At 40.1% G+C, this 22460-nt stretch overlaps 1 protein-coding gene across 2 annotated transcripts in view; it reads left to right on the top strand.

The window, feature by feature from the left end:
* Positions 1–22460, top strand: part of scube1 (signal peptide, CUB domain, EGF-like 1) — a 64088-nt gene that overhangs the window by 36931 nt on the left and 4697 nt on the right. Inside the window, exons 7-17 of one of the 2 annotated variants that reach the window (XM_082167069.1) lie at positions 427–516; positions 5037–5153; positions 11293–11415; positions 14243–14359; positions 14456–14578; positions 14663–14782; positions 16558–16668; positions 20376–20492; positions 21360–21521; positions 21642–21845; positions 21957–22118. In XM_082167069.1, coding sequence (XP_082023195.1) covers positions 427–516; positions 5037–5153; positions 11293–11415; positions 14243–14359; positions 14456–14578; positions 14663–14782; positions 16558–16668; positions 20376–20492; positions 21360–21521; positions 21642–21845; positions 21957–22118 — 1446 coding nt within the window. The remainder of the gene's footprint in view (positions 1–426; positions 517–5036; positions 5154–11292; positions 11416–14242; positions 14360–14455; positions 14579–14662; positions 14783–16557; positions 16669–20375; positions 20493–21359; positions 21522–21641; positions 21846–21956; positions 22119–22460) is intronic. The other variant, XM_082167070.1, reaches the window with a different exon arrangement.

Here is a 22460-nt window from a genome sequence, read left to right as displayed (position 1 = left end):
GCTCGTCCTCTCTGTTACTGCGGTAAACAAGTGGCTGTTTGATATGGAAGACGAACTACAACGGAAACAGCGTCTTATTGTCAATCTCTGCCCCTCCCGTCCAATCCCTGTCCCCCTTTTGTTAAGCTCCTCCCACGTCCCTATGTTCGTTTCCCCCCTATTTCGGGAGATCTTGATATTCTTTTATTTATCTGTTTGTTCATGTGATTAACACTCTAACAGGGTTATTTGCGCTTCTTCATGGCTTTACGCCTCTTGGCTTTGGTTTGGGCTCAAACGCCAAGGTGGTCAGGCAGCCCGCGTCCAGGCGTCCACGTGTCGCCAGAGGCGGGTCGGCCTGTTGCGGGGCTGTCTGTGCGGGCGATGGACATTGGGCTGCACATTAACCTACTCCTCCCTGTTTGTCCCCTGTCACTTGTGTTTTAGAGAAAGATGAGGCTGCAATTGAGAGCTCTGAATTCAATACCACGTCAGTAGCTGATGTGGACAAGCGGGTGAAACGTCGTCTACTTATGGGTAACTCTTTTCTTCCTCTTTCTATGTGTTGCCATGGCGCTTGTGCTTCTACCCCCTCGTTTCTTTCTGTCCTTTAGTTTGTTTGAGTTGCTTTCCTTTCCTTTGCCCTTCCCCCTGAGGTCACTCGTTCGATATTTCTGTGTCTGACCCTCCTACAAATTAGAGAAATGTCCCTTCAAACATGACAAGGTTCCTTTTGCACTCTCCTTAAACTGTCTCCAACGCCGCCGCCTCTTCTCTTTGACAAAAACAACACAACTAACAACTGACCGCTTCCATCCACTCCCATTTCCAAAGACGGAAACAAAAACAACACTGGATTGCTCTACACTGGATGATAAACCAATCCCCGCTTTTCCAGTCGAACATTTCACTGTATGACTTCAACTTTAGTTGTAATTTTAGACAGTGATTAGTTGAACTGGAGGAACATTTGTGGGCTGAATACTGAACAAATAATGGCCAGATAATTTTATGGAGGAAGAATGACATGAGAGTTGGTCCAGACCGTTTCCACATCATAGGAGGCTGTGGGCTGTGGTGAACCACCGCTGAAGATGCCTGACATCATTTTTACGCTCTATTAATAGTATGTGTTCTTAAAAATTAAATATCGGCATTTATCATCTGCCCACGTTTATCTTCTGTCATCTGTTCTCCATAAACGTAGTGTCTGTAAATTTGCTCACCATTAGAAATGTTTTTATTTTCAATGCTCCCCCTCTTTTAAAGTCAACATGAAATGCCAAATCTGTTTTACTTTCGTAATGTAACGTTGAACAAGATTCAGTGAGAAAAATGTAGGGTTTGATTTTGACTGGTCATGAGAAAATGGGTGTTAAATACCAAAATGGAAAAAAAGAGAAAGAAATATATATATATATATACAATCATTCGGAAGTAACAAGGTATTACATTTTTGCAAGCAACATATAAATGACAAATATATATGTTGCTTGAAAAAATTTAATACCTTGTTACTTCCGAATGATTGTCAATGGAAAAATTTGACTTTTGCCCGTATAAGGTTGATTTTCTTGACCCTTTGACTGAAAAGAAAGTTGTAGAGGCAAAGCAAGTGTTTCTATTGGAATAATCTGAAATAATCTTTTTTTATTTTAATGATAGTGTGCATTGATGAATCGTTCACATTAAGACCAGATTCTGAAAGTAAATAGGGTCGTCTTTGATTTTGTGTTGACTTTAATGTGTCTTTAATGGGGGAATGATTGTTTCAGGGTGTGGAAAAGAAATGCAGAATTAAGTTTTAGTTTCCAGTCCATCTGCTTCAGTTAGCTCTCCTAAGAGAGAGAAGATAACTCACACTGACTCGAAACTTCAGAAATATATCAGCCATTTAAATATTTATCCTTGAATTCATGAACCAAGTCCAAGATGTTGTCAGACAGACAACAGATCTGCCTTTGTATGGCAAAAAAAACAACTGTAAAGTATACTGTAAAGTATTTGGGAGGACAGACCAGACACCTTTTTGTGTTTTTTTTGGTTGTGGCTAAAGAATATAAGTATGTTTTCAAATTATTATTATAACTTAAAAATAAGTTATGTTTGTGACAAAAAAAAACCCAACTCCATTTAAAACTTATCAATGTGAATTACATTTAATTCTATCAGGTTAAAAAACGATTTAGCCAAAGTCCAGTTTTCAGTTCATACATCTCTCACTACTGATTGCTTTTGACAATTTTAGGTACACCCAGGAACCTGACGACACAGAGATTTTTCACCCTTTATCACCTTCTTGATTCTTTGATCATTTCTGAAATAGTGTCTTTGGTTTATGAATGACTTTCTCCTCCCTGTAGTAGCTGCATTGAAGAAAGACCCAATGTTAACCCTCCTCTGTTTCTACCTCATTTCAGTTTGAGTTTGCTTCCCCCCTTGAGTTGAGATTTCATTCATTTTTTTCCCCGATACACATACAGTACACACACAGTATATTTCAACTGTAGCACTTTTTGACGTGTATGCACACTAGATCAAACCATGAACTGTATGGAGAGGTTGTGAAGGGTTTTGAGAGTCACATGTGATGTCATCACCATCTTACTCACTGACCTCATTATTTCACCCGTCTAAGATCATATTCCAAGTTTCATAATGCACAAATGGGCCCGTTATTATGACAGATTCACACAAGTAGCTTGGCTTTGCATGTGAGTGTTTGTGCAAGTGTGTGTGTTCTATCACACAGGAGCCACAGGAGAACGCTAGATTTGACACTCGGTGTTCCCGCTTCATCCTGCCCTCCTGTCACAGCTGAGGCCAACAGCACCAGGATGTGACCGATCCTGACATATTAAACTGGAAAGTCGGTGTCAGAAAGAAAGCTGCTATTGTACCTAGGCATGATGGGAAACCCAGAGACTGGAGAAGAAGAAGAAGAAGAAGAAGAAGAAGAGAAAGCGAGACACAGAACACAAATAGGTGTTTTAAAAAGGTGGTCACTTTGTAGAAAGGGGGGAATTGAAGGAATAAACTGCCATGTGTCGGGCACATGTGGAAAAGGGCCTGATCTCTGATTCGTTGACCTCCGGAGCGTGATCCAAATAAATGTCACACACCTCTGGGCAGCTGTCTCTCGGCTCAAGTCTAGACTTCATCTGAAAGTTGTTGTAGGCACCAAAGCTCTAGATGTGTGGAAGGTCTGTGTGGTTTCCTTCACCTCCCAAAGAAGGGCTTCTTTTCAGCACTGGGACGTTCAGTCAAAATCTCTCCAGTCATCTGTGGGCTTTTAGTTTTAACTGGCCATTCGCCAAAAGGAGCCGAGAAACACGATCGTGATGTCTGAGGAATCTTCATCTTTCGTTGTGGAGTGATATACGTATATATAAACATACAAATCCATCAATCAGAAAGGCACGCCCATTTAGAGTTACCACACCCCTTTTCGAGAACTTTTGGTGCCGGTATTTGGTGTAGTCATTCACAGCTAACTTAATCAAACCCTATTTTGTGTGTACGCACATCCCATGTACATGTCCCTGGGCAAAAGACGGTCCAGCTGTTCTTGGAGCAGTTGAAAAGCCCATAGCATAAAACTCTAATAACAGGGACTTTGACATGCTTAATAAATCATTAACAGAAAGCCACTTCACCCACTCCCCATCCCACAGAAGAAAAAAACATGCTGTTGAAGATGAAGATCTTCTACGCCTTTACTCTTTTGTGTCCTCAACCAAATTGCCTTTGGGTCTTTGTCTTTGACTGTGTGGTCAGCAAAAAGCAAACATGATGGCTCTAAGATCCCGTAACTGTTCCCAAATGGACATCTTGGCTTCCAACGTGACCTGGAGAATCAGACACGGTGTACTAACCAGGTGTGATTATGCGGGTATATAATATGGTCCAATCAGAACATGTCTGATGTTTAATATAGTTATGTGGAATGAGAGTTTGGACCAATGAGATTTCACAGTGGGCGGAGCAACTGACAAAACTTTAAAGTGTCACACTGTTGTTACACTTTATTTTAAAGTGACGTAGTTACATTGTACTTACTCAAATAAGTAGTGAGTACTAATTAACTACATGCACTTACTATAGAGTTACGGTTAGGGTTTTGTTTTAGGGTTAGTTACTTGTAGTTATGCATCATTTAGTGTTATTATTATAGTAAGTACATGTAGTAATGTGTAACAACGTCACCTTAAAATAAAGTGAGACCCAAATATGTTACTTTTTTTATTGTTGCATAAAATGATCAATAAAGCAATGTTTCATATTTGAACTCGATGAATGTGTGATGACATCACATATAAGATGGAGCTCTCATCTGAGTATTTAAATATTAATATTAAGTCTTAAAATGTTTAATTTTAAGTTTTAATAATCAAAACATGTTCATATTCATGCCTCCATAGCAGTCTTTGGCCCATGTGCATCTGAATGCAAGTAAAACACAATGTTTTCCAGTTTAACTGCTTATTTTGACTTTCTCTCCACAGTCATTCACGTGACAAGACTAACCCTCCGCTTTCCGTCCTCCACCTTCAGAAACGCTGTCCGTTTTCTGATTTCCCTTCTATTAACTTTATCCCCAGGGGAGAAAATTCACAACTCTTTCCTTTTGTTTGTCTTTTTTATTTCACATTTTGACTGATAAAGTAGCCAAGGAAGCCTATATCTTTGGCTTAAGGAAGGGCAGAGGGATGGTGTTATCAAAAATAATTTAAAATCCAGCTTTTTTCATGAAGTATTTGTTTCATGTCTGTCACGAACCTTGTCATCCTACTAAGTTCGAGGGCAAAGTGCTGTATTCGTTTTGTGATTCCTTTTAATCTACCAACTGCATCCATTGGGATTCATTATTTACATGCACCTTTCCCCAAAAATAGTTGCGGTCAAGCCTAGCTCTCAAAACGACTGCACATCCTCACTTAGTACTTAGTCAACACTGTCTAGTGACTTTCAAAAACTGTTGAAAATTGATTTCTAATTGTGTTTATGCTCCCTTACTTCCTCTGTCTGTCCCATCCCGTGTGTGTTTATTTACCCAGAGACCTGTGCGGTGAACAATGGAGGTTGCGATCGCACCTGCAAGGACACGGCCACCGGGGTGCGCTGCAGTTGTCCCGTGGGCTTCACCCTTCAACCCGACGGCAAGACCTGCAAAGGTCAGTGTAGATGCGTGTTGTTTGTATATGACTTGTTTAAAGTTGCAAGGAGCATGTCCTGATTTCCTCCCTCTGTGTGCTTCTGAATGTCAGGGAACAATTTGAGATTTCCTGTATTTAGACTGCAAGGCTCGGATTAAATTGGAGACACGTTATTAGATGAATTCTTTTGCTCAAAATGGTCAGGTATCGGCGGATGTGTGGGGGTGTGTGATCCCAAGCCAAGACCAACTGGCTTTGCGTCCGTTTGTCCTGTCGTGTGGAATGGGTCGGTGATGGCCGTGTTGTTGTTGCTTTGGCTGCGAAGCATTTCTCCTTCCGAAATTCCAGCTTTGACGTCAATGACCAGGGGTTTCAAAGTAAAACTGCCGCGTAGTGATCTTGGCATGGGATGATGGTGGGTTCTCTATAAACAAACACACTCAAGAACTCACTGGCCATACTACGGTCCAGGAGACCTGCACACTTAGAGATTAATCGCTTCCTGTTCTTCCTTAATTTGATGAACGAGTGTGTGAATGGGCACCTGTGGGTCACTCCACTAGAATGTGTCTGAAATTGGCTGTTTTTTTCTTCTTGTCATTTCCCTGGGAGGTTGCCATACTGATGAGGCATGGTCATGTGACCGTTTCTTCAAGAAGGAAGAGAATGTAGCACGTATGTGCCTAAAACAGCCCCATCTGCGCCGTACAGCAAGACGCCTCCACAAACCAACCACTGTTTGATTAGTGAGGATGTCATACAAAACCACACACACATATAAACACACATGCAGAGCGCCATCCTGAGGTTTCAAGACCTCTAAAGACCTTTCTTTTCTTCTTTTAAAGATTGAAACAGGAACTTTAGGCTGGACATATTGAAGGGCTTTTTTATTGTTGTTGTTAATAAATAACCAAGTGGCTTTAGTTTGCATCCCAGCCGAGAGCATGCATGATCTGCTACTGAAAGCAAGCATTTGATTGGACAAAAATTTGCATACACCCCTCAGTGCAATAAGACTCATCAATACTGTTCAGTAGAAATGTTAATTTATGCAATTATGCAAAAAAAAATCTGCTATACTTGCTTGAAAGAAAAAACCTGCCTGAGCTGGTTTGCATGTTTTAAAGCTGGTTTATGATGGTGTCCCAACATGGTCAAGCTTGTCTTTACCTGACCCACTGATAAGTGTCTGAGACCTCTTTAAAACCAACTGGGAGACCAGGTAAGACCAGCAAACCCTTTTAAGCTGGTTTAAACTTTCTTTTTTTTCAACCGGGAAACTTTGTCAACATTCAACAAAGTGTACTTTTTGATGAGTTTTAGTGGGATGGCTTTAAAGGGGTGTTTTGGGTATCTCTGTGTTCGTATGATAAGATGGATGTTGGTCTGGTTTGGCTGTGACCCGCCCAAATAATTAGGCCCGCCTCAGGGTCTGCCTTCATAAATCCAGCACAAGGTCTTAGATCTGCTCACTGACACGCCATTTATCACGCACGCACTCATGCACTCACACACATACACTCACACACACACATACTTTTGGGTCAATTATCACAGGTGTGCTGTGCCAGTGACCACTTATTACTGCCTGTTAGTGAACTCTGTAAAAATAGCTTGTAATCAAGCTCTTTAGTAAATAAGAACAAGGATGTTACATTAGACTCTAGCTGTGAATGCTAGATCTGACACTCACTTCAGTTAGGGAGCAAGTGTAAGTAAGCTGTGATTATAGAGCTTCTTTTGATCATCGGTATCAACATATGAGAGGATGGTTTGACGCCTCTGACTTAAAGCTGATTGGCTGGAGATATAGGACACACCCCTAACAGGCTTAATAGAGCTCAGTAGTGACCATTTAATTTGATACGGCGCTGCCTCACTGCATTATGGGCCAGTATTTGTATTATAATTTTTTTTTTTTTTTTTTTATACTTGAAGATATAAATTTCATTTTTAAAAATATATTTTTTATTAAAATTAATGTATACAATTTATTTAATTTTATTATTTTATTTACAGTGAATCAAGGTATTTATATGGGAATACTAATTTATACAGAAATATACAAACATGCATCACATCCATTTCCATGTATGTGAAATATTTGTGCTCTCCAGCAAAATTATAATGGAAATATAAAGCAAATGACTTAAAGGGATAGTTCACCCAAATGAAAACTGTGTCATCAGTTACTCACCCTCAAGTTGGTCCAAACCTGTATGAATTTCTTTATTCTTAACACAAAAGAAGATATTTTAAAGAATATGGGCAACCAAACAGTAGAGCGTTGGCGCTTGCAACGCCAAGGTCATGGGTTCGATTCCCAGGGATACGTACAACAACCACTTCAAGCTCCAAAAATAACCATAAAATATCAAGTACCATAAATGACAAAAAATGTATGACTGAACTGACTAGTGAAAATAAATTCACTAAAAATGTAAAATGTAATGGGGAGAAAAAAATATTATGGAAGTGAATGGGGTCCATCAACTGTTTGGTTACCAACATTCTTCAAAATATATTCTTTTGTGTTCAGAATAAAGAAATTCATACAGGTTTGGAACAACATGAGGGTGAGTAAATGATGACAGAAACCATCCCTTTAACTTTACATCTTTAACAGACTATCTGATGCTAAGTCGGTTAGTTTTAAGCCTGTGGAAGCCAGGACAGATGAAAGCACAATAATGATAGGTGTTCAGCCCTCATATGTAATTGGGATGTAAATGTTGCACATAACAGAAAAGGCACAAGTGCCACTTATGTAATAACCCAGGCGACTGCGCTTATACCAACGTGAACCACAGACTAAACAAAAAAGTGCATCACATAGAGATCACGCTGCTATGATAAGTGTATGTGGGTGTGTAAATGTCTACAAGTGACCTTTCCTAATTTTTCCACTGTCATCTTCGCTTTACTTCTCTCACACTTTCTTTCCCCTCCTCAGTGAGTGGTCTCGCAGGGAGCTGCCCAATCTTGCCTCTGTGACATAATCATTTCAATAAAAACTATTTAGGGCATGTTTAAATGCCTGAATTTTATAAAAGGCCCTTCATCTGCGATGACAGACAGGAGAGCTTGGCCAGTGCGCTGACAGACGCTCGCTCAATCGCACGCGGGAACATTGCGAGCGAGGGAGGATATAGAGAGTGATTGAAATGACTCCGAACAGTTTCCAGATGTTTGATTAGAAGGTGTGTGTGTACGGTGTCATCGGTGGAAATGAATTATGGGAGTGAACAGTTTGTCTTGTGTGCGTGTGCTCATATCTGTGTGTGTGTGTGTGTGTGTGTGTGTGTGTGTGTGTGTGTGTGTGTGTGTGTGTGTGTGTGTGTGTGTGAACTAATAAATGAATAACAATTTAGTTTATTTTATGTAAATTAATAGGATTAGGATTTTTTTTTTTTTTTTTTTTTCAGGCAAGTACAATTTAAATCTAAAAGGCATTCAGTTTTGGTTGAGGCACTTAGAAGCAAAACAACTAGATGCTTGTTAGAAGAACTGTAAATTCTCCATTGTTTTTCTGAGTTAGGTCTTTGATTTTGGATTGCTGAAAATCTATGCACATTTTTTCACTATTTTCCAGCTTTTATTAGTCAGACAATCTCTTCCCGTCTGAGCAGGTGATTCTTGAGCAAAAATAGATGTGTGGACCAGCGGCTGTACTATTCTTACAAGTTTGTCATCAAATTTTTCGGTAGAATGGTCTAATTTGAATCTGAACAGTAAGACTGATTATTATCCCTTACTAATTGCCAGCTGATCAGCTAGCTTAACTAGTGGCTATGTTTATGCAACCGAGGATCTTATGATGTTCTAGGGTCTTTTCAGCAAGCTCACCTGTCCTCACAGTCACCAAACAGCACTGTGAAAAGACCAAGCTGATAGGGTCATACAGCAGGCCTGTTTTCTCCATCAGTTCTCCTTTTTTCTCTCTCTCTGTCGGGACACTGAGCTCTATTTGTATTAATACACACAGAGCCCAGTAATCCTCACAATAGCAGCCAGGCGGCATCACCTCGGATGACACCGGGCCCGACGGACCCCCACGCGCTCCGAAGAGTTTTAGTGTCGGGGGCGAAATCACGCTGGTTTTTCCTGGCGGCTCTGGACAAGCAGCGCCTGTGTTATTACATGGCAAAATCCCTTTATGAACAAAGCAAATAAAACAGGCCATTTAAATCTCCAAAAAATACACTGGCGCGCTCAACGGCGCATTTCTCAGAGATTAGCTAGCCTGAGGTGAGCAGCCTGAAAACAATCTGCAAAAACGCTCCTTTTGTTGAAAACTCTGTCCTGACTTATTTGTAGAGGTTCATGTTTCCACAAATGTATTAATTTTAATTGCTTTTTTCTCTAAATATTTGGTAAGGCTACACACATCTAGTTCGCTCCAGAGCTCATGGGGATCCCACATTCTTCTTGCAAGCTTTCTTTCTTTCTTTCTAATCAGATCAAGTTAGCGCAGCACTTGTTTTATAAGCGCGTCTCGGACTGCTGTGTGAGTGTTTACTCTCCCGGTTTCCGATCGAAAATCGATGTAGATGAATCCTCTCGGCCTCTCAGTCTTCTCGCCCCTGCAGTTGTTTATCATTTACAGATGTGAAAAATGTCCAATGTTTGCTTAAACTCAAAGCTTATTTAGTCCCATTAAACTTCATTATGTGGAATATCATTAGCCCCCTGCCTGCGCTAAGGAGCCATTGGAAAAAAGTGCATGTGTGTGTGAGAGTGTGTTTTAGGCAAGTGCGAATGCTAAATCACTGTTAAACATTCCATTATGTCATTTGCACTATAATTAGTTTTTATTCTGTTAATGAATCCGCATGATGTTAAATTGGTTATCAAGCTGCATACACCAGCTCCCTGAAAGCATCTTTTCAATGCAAAGGTTGTGATGATATATGTGCGCTTTAGGTACTGCAGAACATCTTGACCTGAACACATACTGTATCTGACAGGTAGACAGGAAATAAACCTTCCTTTAGGTCATGGAGACCGACTGACCTCACGGCTCAGGCTCACACTTGCTTTTATTAGACAGGATAGGTCTTCTGATTCTGGAGACATCTGAACCATTGAACTCTACGGAGAGGTTTGATGTTAAAACACACAGATTGAGACAAGAAAAGTAGATATTATGATTTAGCACATCAGTCAAAAGATGCAAACTTCTAGAGAGCTTATTCTCCTATCCGTTTGTTCTCTTTATTATCTTTTTTGGGAGAAATAGTAGCAGAGATAAATGATTTTGAGATGGGTAACATTATGTATATTTGAAATCCAGCAGAAAACTGATGAACAGTTTGATTTTCACAGCTTCAGTTTGGAAATTGGCTCTCAGGAAGAGTTTGTCTGTTAACTCTAACCCTACTTGCTGATTTGTTAGAAGCTTGTTGATATAATGTGAGTAGTAAGATGGATGTGCTGTATAATATTGGTGTGTTTTGTGTTTGCTCTTTGCATATGTTTACAAATTGTACAGAACATTGGTCAACTACTCGTTGTTTTTAATTGTGCTTTATAAATAAATTGCCTTGCCTTGTTAATCAAATCAATTAAATGCTGTTTAGGCTTCATATAGCCCTATAATTGAAGGCCATATTGCTCATCCTAGCTTTACAATGAGATTCATTCAATATGTTTAGATCATTTTACAATTGCATTTTTTAAAGTGGTAAACTATTTCATACAGTGGGATCCAAAAGTCTAAAAATCTGGGGTGCGTTTCCCAATAGCATCGTTAGTGCCCTGTGTTCAGTTAGCATGTGTATCTGTGGTCTTAAGCTTAGTGGAAACTTTCTGTCCCACAGTTCAGTTAATATTAGTGCAAACCTGAGCCAGTGTGTGTTTGCTACAGCTACTGAAATAACTGCAGAGGAAACCCCAAACTCCACACATACACAGTTTTCCTACACATTTGTTGATGGGATTAGCTTTTATTGGGTTTGTGGACGGCGTGCCAGGGTTGGCTGATATATTTAAGATGATGTTGTGGAGCTGTGTATGTGGCTGCCTGTTTAGGAAAACTGTTTATATATCCAAAAAGCTGTTTATGAGAATAGTGGTACTGGTTTTACAACCCCACGTATCAGTGTTTTTCACCATTATCATCATCATCATCATCATCTCTCTCTCTTCTCTGCAGACATTGATGAGTGTTTGGAGAACAATGGAGGTTGTGATCATTTCTGCCGGAACACGGTGGGCAGTTTTGAGTGCAGCTGTCAGAAAGGACACAAACTCCTGACCAACGAGCGCACCTGTCAAGGTGAGTCACTTTTCACACTACAAATTGTTGCTTTCTGGGTGGAAATACAAATGAACATTTTAGATCTACATGGGTACGAAGCACACGGCTGCACATGACATCCAGGAGAAAATATATAATGGCCATTAATTAAGAGTAGGGTGACCAGACGTCCCGAAAAATTTGGGACAGTCCTGAAATCTAAGCTGTTGTTCCGAATCCCGAATCCGGCCCTTACATTTCACTATTGGTTGTATATTCTGTATATAACTGTGTATGTGACAAATAAAAATCTTGAATCTTGAATCTTAATTTTCCCGAAAATTATACTGTAGCAAAATCTTGAGTAGTTATGCAAAAATATGCTTCGGCCTAATGTATGATGTCGGGTTACACAGAGCAAATCATCTACACAATTATTTAGTTTTCTTATTTAATGACCAGCAATTTAGTTGTAATAAGTTGCATAAGGCGTATTAGCGTAAATCAGACCTTTCAGGCTATAGCCTGTTATAACAGTCATTGTTTTTTTTGTTTTTTTTCACAATGAAATTTGAGTTCATGATTTTAATGTTGTTTTTTTGTGGCAGACTAAAGACGAATGACAGACTGTTGATCTTTGAATAAAAATATGTTTGGTTTAGGTTTAAAATTCATTATCTTTTATCGTAGGCTATGTAGTCTAATATCATAGTAGGCCTATATCTACTATGGATATAGTAAAAGGATATGTTTAGGAAAATGTTCAGGCTGCACTGATACGTACAACAACCACTTCAAGCTCCAAAAATAACCATAAAATATCAAGTACCATAAATGAGTAAAAATGTATGACTGAACTGTAAATGTTAATTATGACTGTAAATGTTTTTATTTAGTGAAAATCCTTCTCTCCACTCTCAGCTGTAAAATTTTCTTCATGCTTGCCAGCTACAGTTTGGAAATTTCTTTGAATAACGAACTGTTTATCGCACAAAGCTATTGTACGGCTTAAAAACATCTTGACTTGTTTTTGAATGAAAAAGAGCTAAAACTTTCTGGAAGACCCCATCAATTTGGGGGTGAACTATTTTAAAGCCATTTGGGCGAGATGTAGAAGCTGTCTACTACACACACACACACACACACCGTCCCACACCTCTTCATTAAAAGCACCTCATGCACAGGCTGTTGTTTGGTTGGGATGCTGGCAAGCATTTGGCGTCGTATGAGGTGTGTGTGTGTGTTTAGTTGAGTTTACTGGAGGTGAATGGTGGCGGATTCCTATAAGCATGTCGGAGCACGAGTGGGAGTACAAACAGAAATTATTTTATTAAGCTAAACCAAAACACCACACCACCTTATTCCTGCTAATCAGTGTGTGGGGTGTGTATGTGTTTTTATTGAAGGGTGTGTTGTTGAAGCGCGATGTTATGGATGTGCCAGCTGTGCTAAGATGATCTATCAGTCTTTCTGTCATTCTTGTCTCTTTTCCCCGCTATGTTTATATAGGTACATCTTTAGTTTTTAATTATTTACTTTTCTATTCCCTTCATACCAGAAAATAGCTGCCTGTCTATTCTATGGGTGTGGCAAAAGTGGGTGTAACAATAATATTAAAGGTAGAGTTGGCAATTTGTTTTAGAAACACTTTTTGTTATATTGGTTTACATCCTGATCAATAAGAGTTGGTCTGAATGTTAAAACATGTAAATCTTCTGTGGAAGTCTGAGGACCAAAAAATGTTAGTCCAATTGATAAAATGTCCTACCTGCCTATTAGCATATGTATTTCCATACATCCGCACACCCTGCTAACGCAGACATCATACATCATCAGTGCGTTCAGTAAGACTATATGCAGAGTTGTAGACAGTCACCGAGCGCCAGTGACGTTCTAGCCGGAGCTGTTCACGTCCTCAGACTCGGATTTATGCGTTTCTATGTCAACACTATCAACGCCAAAATGAACTGCAGCAGTCAAGTGGTAGAACAAGAGCTCTGTAAGTTGTTTACGTTCATTATTTGTAATGTTATGTGCTTTGAGACATGAGGTAGTTTAACGCTTTGCAGACTCTGCTCTGGCTGTGTGCGTTCATGTGTTTTGGAGGAGGCGTGGCTTTGGAGACGCTCTGAAAGGAGGGTGGGATCTCATGCTTTCAAAGCTAGCTTGCTATTGCTAGCCTCCCCGAAATTGCCTACCCTACCTTTAACTTTAGTATGTTTTGACTGCCATGATGCAGCATGACATGGATCTCTCTCTATGGTATCTCTGTCACCTATTTTTAGATGACAAAAGTCACTTAGAAAAGATGATGATTGCACTCGTGTCTGTAGCACAAAATGTACTTTTTTTTACGGTTTGGGATTTTAACAAACATACTAAAGACCTATAAACCTAAAGTAGGATAAATTGTATGCTTGTCGTAGAAAGCACCACTAATTACTCTGGTTGCAATTGTGGCTTTGAAAAACGTAACCAAAAACGAGTCTGTAACCCATTTACAGTGTCCTTGCTAGACATGTTACATATAGTTACTATAGTAATTACTATAAATTGTGCATAATTTCATGTAACTAACCCAAAACCACACCCTAATCCGAACCCTAACCCTATAGTAGGCTAAGTACATGTAGTTAATTATTATTTCTCAGTAGTACTTATAATGACACTGTAACATGGACACCTTAAAATAAAGTGTATCCATGAGTCAAACGTGCTGTTTTTTGTCTTTTAGGATACTCATGATGAGTTTCTGGTGAAATCACTATTGTGGGGTCCTTTTTACTGCAAGCCAGGAAATGATTATACACAATTGATTTGCGTTGATGGTTTTGTGTGTGTAAATGTGTGTGTTTGTCCTCTGCAGATATTGACGAGTGTTCCTTTGAGAGGACATGTGACCACACCTGCATCAACTACCCGGGAAGCTTTGAGTGTGTGTGTCACAAAGGTTACAGCCTCTATGGCCTCACACACTGTGGCGGTGAGTTCACAATCTCAATACCAGCCAATGGTTAAAAAAAGAAAAGAAAAAAAAGAAGCATAATTTGATGGACAAACTGTCATCTGTGTGTAATAGATATTGACGAGTGCAGCATTAGTAACGGGAGCTGTGAATATGGCTGCGTGAACACACCGGGCAGTTACGAGTGTGTGTGTCCTCCTGGACAAAAGCTCCACTGGAACAAGAAAGACTGTGTTGGTAAGTCCTCGTTTCATTCCCCGTCCCGAAATATCCCATAATGTTAGTCGTTTCCATGGTAACCGTACCTCGTTTGTCCCTCAGAGGCGGTAAAATGCCTCGCGAATGGGAAGCCGGCACCTCGTGCTCAGCTCAGCTGCGCCAAGACAGGTGGAGGAGAGACGTGTTCGCTGTCCTGTCCATCAAACGCCCTTTTCCTGGCTGGTTAGTTACCTTACTTTTGGGGATTTCTGTGGAAGTCATTGACCAGCATGTTGTATTCTGTGTTGTTTGGATACATTCAGTGCAGTTTGATTTGTTTAAATTCAGTAATGTACATTATAAATTGTAAATCTGTTCACTTTCTTATACATCTGAAAGGAATATATTTATTTAGATCAAGCAGCACTCTATGGTTATAGGCTCAAACAGTCTTTGCCCTCTGCTACCCTCTAGTGGCTCAAACCTTACATCACAAAATTTGCATGCTTGGTTCAATCAAATCAAGAAGCTTGATTATGAAGAGGCTGATGCAATGAGGAAAAACTGGCCAGAAATGAGAAAGCGCATGAAAATTAATCTTTCAACAACTCACAGTCATATTAATACTGCTATAATGACGTTGGACATGCTAGCATTGTCATATCTGTTAGATAACCAAACGAACAATAAAGGGCAAGATACGTTCAATTGGCCTGACCAGAGGAATCACGTGAATATGATATTTGACATTCTGTGAGAAAGTGACTAGAAAAGAATGTTGCGGCGATATTTCATAAGTACATCTATCATCTCTGCGGACTGATTTGGTAAAGGTATTAAGGTGTTAGACGCCCAAAACTTGTCTCTGACAAATTTTATGCAAGGACCATCGGTTTAGAGGAATGTGCGTAAACATATTAATACCCAGAAGTAACTTTCAAACAAGTCCTGATTCACTAAACTTTGGTCCATTCCCACAGCTCTAACACAACGGCCACATTATCACTCACTGCGATCTAAAAAACATATATACAGTCTAGTTTGCACTACAAAAACAAGTATTTAAAAAATAAAAATCCAAAAAATATTTTCAGAGAATATTTATTAAATTAAATTTTTTAGAAGCTTTAAAGTTTTTACGCTTACAACAAGAAAAACATTTTTTTAAAGGTTTTATAGAAAACTTGCAGTGTATGTACAACAGAAAGTAGTGTGCATTATAAATATTAAATATAGTGAATTTTGTGAACAATTTGGCAATGCAGTGGTTGTACTGCAGAAAGCTAATATATAATTATAAAAGCTAATATGCACTATAAAGTCTAGTATGCACTATGCACTACAATAATAAGTATGCACTAATCAGAAATGTGACCTAATAGTATATAGTATAAATAAATCAAATGAATAAAATCAAAATTTCATCTGTAAGTTAGATCAATGCGAATCTGAGTATATGAGTGTGTGTGTGTGTGTGTGTGTGTGTGTGTGTGTGTGTGTGTGTGTGTGTGTGTTTATGACTCTTGGATTCTCTGTATGTGTGTGTTAATGGTCTCCCCGGGTTCGAGCACTAAAGCTGCATAAAACCTCTTTTAATCCTGTTCACCCGCGGTCTGTAGCCGCACGCCAACAGAAATACTCAGCCTGCCATTGGACGATTTGTGGCAAGGCCGAAGTCAGGCCAATGACTCTCTAGACAACTTCACAGTACTCTGTCATCCTGACAGCCAACCCTCTCAACTCACACACACACATACAGTACATCATACACACACACACACTACGAGACAATACTCAGGTGCATGCAGCACCTGGAACATCTGTTGAAAAGCTTTCTCTCTCTCTCTCTCTCTGTGTGTGTGTGTGTGTGTGTGTGTGTGTGTGTGTGTGTGTGTGTGTGTGTGTGTGTGTGTGTGTGTGTGTGTGTGTGTGTGTGTGTGTGTGTGTGTGTGTGTGTGTGTGTGTGTGTGTGTGTGTGTGTGTGTGTGTGTGTGTGTGTGTGTGTGTGTGTGATTTAGACTCTGAGAACAGTTACACTCTGAGCTGCGGGGTGCCTGTCCAGCCAGGTAAAGTTCCACTGAAGAAGAACGTCACTACATCCAGCAGTAGCTCCCCGCAAACCTGCACAGGTACTGGATCTTTTCTCTCAATAACTGAATTGTGGTTTATCTGCACTGAGGCTCTCATAAACATGTATGTCCTACAGTCAAGTATGCACTACAAACAGTAGTCTATAATATGTATTAAAACAGCTAACATGCACTGTAAAATATAGTATGCAGTACAAAAAAATAAGTGTTCACTACAAAATCTAGTGCATAAATCTAGTATGTACTACATCTCCTCTCAATCTTCAGTAGATCGAACACTTGCCTTTTCCTGTTTCCTTCCCATACCATCCAGTTTCTCTTCTTTTCTTTTCTTTTCTTTTCTTTTCTTTTCTTTTCTTTTCTTTTCTTTTCTTTTCTTTTCTTTCTCTCTTTTTTTTCTTTTGATTGTTTCCTTTCTTTTTCCTTTTTCTTGTTTCTTTCCCATTCTCTCCAATTTCTCTTCTCATTCCTCTCATACGGAGCCTCATATGAAAAGTTTTGCGTTCCCCCAAGAAACTTTGTGTGTTCGCTTACAAAATGTTTTGTGTTCACCTGAGAAACTTTACGTTTGGTCGCAAAAAAACACGCAAAAGTTTCGCGAGCGAACTCAAAAAGCATTGAAATATATTTGATCACCATGTCCCTTAATGGGCTCTGAATGGTCATACCTAGGATATCCAGAACCACCAAAGGAGGGAGAGCATTTTCACATTTGGCTCCAAAACTCTGGAATAGTCTTCCTGATACTGTTCGTTGCTCAGAATCGCTCTCCCAGTTTAAAACTAGATTAAAGTCTCATCTCTTCAGCCAGGCATTCTTATAATCCTACAGTTCAAACTACAATCCGGCCTCTAGCTCATAAATGCCAGAGGAGAACTGGCCCCCGACTGAGCCTGGGTTCTCCCAAGGTTTTTTTTCTCCATTAGGTCACCTGATGGAGTTTTAGGACACCATTAGGTCACTTGATGGAGTTTTTCGGTTCCTTGCCACTGTTGCCTTTGGCTTGCTCAGTTGGGGATATTTTGGGGATATTTAATTTAATTTTATCAATCAATAAATTCCTCTTGAAACAAACTTTGTTGTATTATTTTAATTTAATACTGTGAAGCTGCTTTAATACAATCTGTATTGTGAATAGCGCTATACAAATAAACTTGACTTGACTTGACTCTGTACTCTCCTTTTCCTCTTCTTCTACTTCTTGTTTCTTTTCTCACTTTTCTGGTTTTCCCTTCCTTTCCAGATTTTCAGGTTTCCTTTCTCTTTTTATTTTCATTTTTTCCTTTACTTGTTTCCTGTTTCTTCTTTTTGTTTTCTCCTTTCTTTTCTTTATCTGTTTTCTCCTTTGTCCTTTCCTTTTCCTGGTCTGTGTACCTTCTGGTAATTTAATTTTAGAAATTAGAAATAAAAAAACGGTTTAATTTTTGATTTTTCGTTTTGAAAAAAACGCAAAACGAGACTTAGTAGTGTATTTGGTTCATGGGTATTGTGAGTGTATACAAATAAAAATAGACCATTTACAGTGATGTTTTGAATGATGTCTTACTCTTATCTGTATGACCAAAAATCCTTTCCGCTGTCATCAGGAAACAACAAAGGGATCGCACCAGCACCTCCGAAGGTGTTGTTGTGCTTTAAACGAGATGTATATTGGCAAGAAATATATGCAACAGCCAAACAATATGAAGAAACGTTATTGTAACTAATTTGCAAAGCAGTGCATTCGATGAACTTCTGCATGATGATACAGGCTGTAGAAGACAGGATGTGTTGAAAAGGGGTGTTTCAGGGCCGCCCACACATGCGAAACAAAGCATAATCAAATTTTTTGCCCATGAACAAAAATATTTGTAAAAATAGCTTAATTTTTCAGTTTCATAAACAAAAATTGCTTTATTGCTCTTTAAAGGCACACTATGCAGTTTCCGTTTTTGTCAAACAGCGACCCCTAGAGTCGCTGTGGAGTACTTGTATTGAACGTTACTCTCATAAATACCACTCACGCAGAGCCGTCGTTTTCTTTTCCTTGACTCTTCCGACCGCACTTTCTTCGTTTTCTTCGCCGACTCTGCCATGATTCACGTCTGAAATGCGTGCTAGTGTCTTCCATAGAGGCTGCTTCATATGTTGTTGATGTATGTGACGTTGTGACGTAAAGCTAGTCGTGATTCTCGCGAGATTCGTCTGGACGCCACCTCTCAAACCTGCATTGCTGGTCAGCCAGCAACCATACCTGTCAACATTTGGTTTTCAAAATCCGGGAGATTTGTGCGGGGACCATTCGGCGGGAGCAAGAGGTAGGCTCATGCTGTTGAGTGTGCTGTGGGGACACCGCCTTCACCTGCCATGTCTATCGGCTCGATTTCGGGTTAAACTTTCCGCGACTGCGCAACTGGGTTATAGGTTGCCAGGTTGAGGTGACAAACGGGTTGAAATTGTATATGGTGTGTGGATTGTGTGAATATAATGCATTTAATACAAGATCTGGCAACTGGTCAACATTAGACAAACATATTGGTCCGATTATTCATAAAGGAGTTTGGGCCATGCAAATTACGGGAGTTTCACGTGAGAAATAACAAACCGGGAGGGGTCCGGGAGATAGGGCTAAAAAACGGGAGAAACCCGGGAAAAACGGGAGTGTTGACAGGTATGCCCCCAACCCCCCCACTTTGCTATCGGGATGATTCGCCCGAGTTCGTTTACCATCGAAATGACTTCGAAGCTGTTAAATTAAAGTAGAAATCTTGCATAGTGTGCCTTTAAGGAAAATCGAATTACCAGAACGTACACGGACCTTTACTTTCCTTTCAGCATGAGTCTAGTATGTCCTACATCTCCTTTGGGTTGGCTCGGAGCAAGGACGCCTCTGGTTTTTTGGCCCCTTCAGCAGACTTCAGACAGGACAGCTGTAAACGAGTCATCTAGCGTGACATGTTCCACTCCATTACATCGCATGACAGACACTGGATCACTGCAAGGGCTCAGATACAGAGATCTGTGAGGAGAATTAGGACAGGTCCTATCATTCAACCCTGCCGAGGTCACAGACACGCTACTATTATCCCCAGTAGTCTCTCTTTCCCGGCTCTCAGAATTCGACATTCCCCATGTGGCTCCTTGTGTAGATTTTGGACAGCTAAGCAAGACTCAGACAGACAGACAGACTGCTTAGAAATACTCTCGCATACACACGCGCCGCTTCTTGTTTTGGACGGCGTACATAGGAATGCTGTGAACCTGAGTAAATGACTCTGTGCTGGCTGCACATCTATGCTGACAGATTTGAAATACACAGACGGGATTCTACCACAGTGGCTCCTGAGGGCCTCTACACACGGGGCCCGGGGAGAACGAGCAAACAGACAGTTCGCTGATTCACACATTCTGAAAAAAAAAAACCCCATCGCTAAAAGGTTCACTACCAAACCCCCTGCTGTCGGCTCCAATACCGCCACACGCTCGATATGCTTTCACAAGACCAGCTGAAGTCCTCAACCGCAGTGTGTTCTCATTTCAACTCCTGACCCTTCGTCTCCCTTCATTCCCTCACTGACTTTGGACTTGTTGTGTTAAACTAGACACTCATATTTTTAATACTTTGGAATGGGCCGCTAAGCCCACAGGACAGATTTAGTGTGCTTGAATTTTGGATTTCAAAAAGGCCTCATATTTTGGTGTTTTCCATGATTATTATCCAAACCGTGCAAGTGAAAGTGAGACATTGCCGATTTCCCGTCCATCAGAGATGCTGGCCCAGCCTGTGAAGCAGAAAGCACGGTTTAAGATCAAAGACGCCAAGTGCCACCTGAGACCCCGCAACAAGGAGAAACACCGGGACACAGGGAAGCAGAGCATGCAGGGTGAGAGACACACCAAACACACCACTTTAAAAAATATGCTTTCATTGAAGGATTCTCATTTCCTTTACCTTTTTCCTTTTCATTTGCCGTTTCCTTTCCTTGCTGTTTTCCTCTTTCCTTTACACTTCTCCCTTTCCTGTTTCCTGTTTTTTTTTCCTTTTTCATCTTCTTCGGTTTCTAATTTCTTTCACATTTTCTTCTACTTCTCTTCTTTTTTCTTTTTTCTTTTCCCTTTTCATTTCTTGATTTATTTCCTTTTCTTTTCTCTCTTCTTGTTTCCTTTCCTTTCGTTTTCCTGTTCCTGTTTCATTTACATTTTCCTTTCTCTTCTTCTTTTTTAATCTTTTTTCTTTTTCTTTTCAAATTTCTTCTTCTCTTCTCATTTTTTATAATATTTGTTCCTTTTGTTTACTGCTTCTTGTTTCCTTTCCTTCTTTCCTTTTTTTCTCCTTTGTCCTGTTTCTTCCTCTACCTTTTCCTTCTCATTTCCATTTTTCTTCTACCTTTCTCCTTTCCTTTTTTCTTTTCCTTTTTCTTTTCTCATGTTTTTTATTTCCCATTTCCCTTTACTCTTCTCTATTTTTTTTTATTTTTTTTCCTATTTCCTTTTCCTTCTCCCTATCATTTTGTCTTCTTTTCCTTTTTCCTGTTTTGTTTACTTTTTCTCTTTTTTCAATGGCAATTTGGCAATCTCTTTTTCTTCCTCGTTTCCATTTTCTATTTTCTCTTTTCTTTTTACCTATTTTTCCTCTCTCCTGTTTCTTCTTTTCCTAATCCTTTCTTTCTGATTTCCCGTTTAATTTACTATTCTCCTTTTCCTTATTCCCTTTCATTTTTCTTCCTCTTTTACCTCTCCTGTCCTTTCAGGAGCTGGTCAGTTACCTTGCACAGACGACTGTCAGGTGACGTTTGTGAATCTGAAGTGCGACTCCTCCAAAAAGCGCCGTCGTGGACGGAAGTCTCCATCAAAGGAAGTCTCCCACATCACAGCAGAGTTTGAGATGGAAATGAAAGAAGAGGAAGCCTCAGGTAACATTGCCTGCATGTGTGTACAGTAGTTCTCTCTTGTTAACTGTTGCGTTCCCATGTCAAGCCATCTGAGACTTCAGAGTGTAAATGTGATGTCTTCTGTCTTTATTTATGTGTCAGAATCATGTAACGTGGACTGTGTGCGTGAGAAGACCAAACAGAGGCTTCAGAATGCCATGCGCACACTAAGGAAGTCCATCAGTAAACAGCAGTTCTACATTCAGTTCTCCGGCACGGCGTACGAGGTGGCCCAGCGTGCCGTGCGACAGACAGAAGGAGATGAGACCTGCAGTATAGGACAGGTCCTCACTGACGGGAAGTGCGGTGAGTATTTTGGGATAAGGGTTTTGTTTTCTGATCTGGGGTTGAAGACACTTTCATAAATCTTGTATCTGTTTGTTTGGGTGCGTTTCTGTGTGTCCGGGTGTCTCCCAGTCAGCTGCGATGTGGGAACGTTCTACAGTGGAGAACTGGAACAATGCATCATCTGTCCGCCAGGAACCTATCAGGACAGGGAGGGCCAGCTGTCCTGCGAGCCCTGCCCCAGCACCGAGGGACAGGGCATCGCGGGGGCCAAGAACGTCTCTGAGTGCGGAGGTGTGTGTGGATACACATTATCAAACACTCAATCAATGAATAGCTTTGTGATGGTAATGGCACACCGATTGATTATTGGAGCTGATTAATGCAAGACCACGTTTTTTCAAAATAATCAATAGATTTTGAAATTCAGGGTCAAAAAATCCAAAATTGCTCATTATCATGCAAAATGCAAGATTTCTTATGAAGGACTTAACAAAGTCTGGATCAATTGGTAGCAGCTCATTTTTAACTATTTGAGCAGCTAAAAAGTATTTGACTGACAGCATACAAACACACCTCAATGCTAAAACCTTTATTAGGTGATTCTAATATATTCATGGTAAAATGTCAAGACGA

The sequence above is a fragment of the Leuciscus leuciscus genome (genome assembly GCF_965113295.1).
Source record: "Leuciscus leuciscus genome assembly, chromosome: 4".
Classification (NCBI taxonomy): domain Eukaryota; kingdom Metazoa; phylum Chordata; class Actinopteri; order Cypriniformes; family Leuciscidae; genus Leuciscus; species Leuciscus leuciscus.
This window is presented reverse-complemented; position numbering and strand designations above follow the sequence as displayed.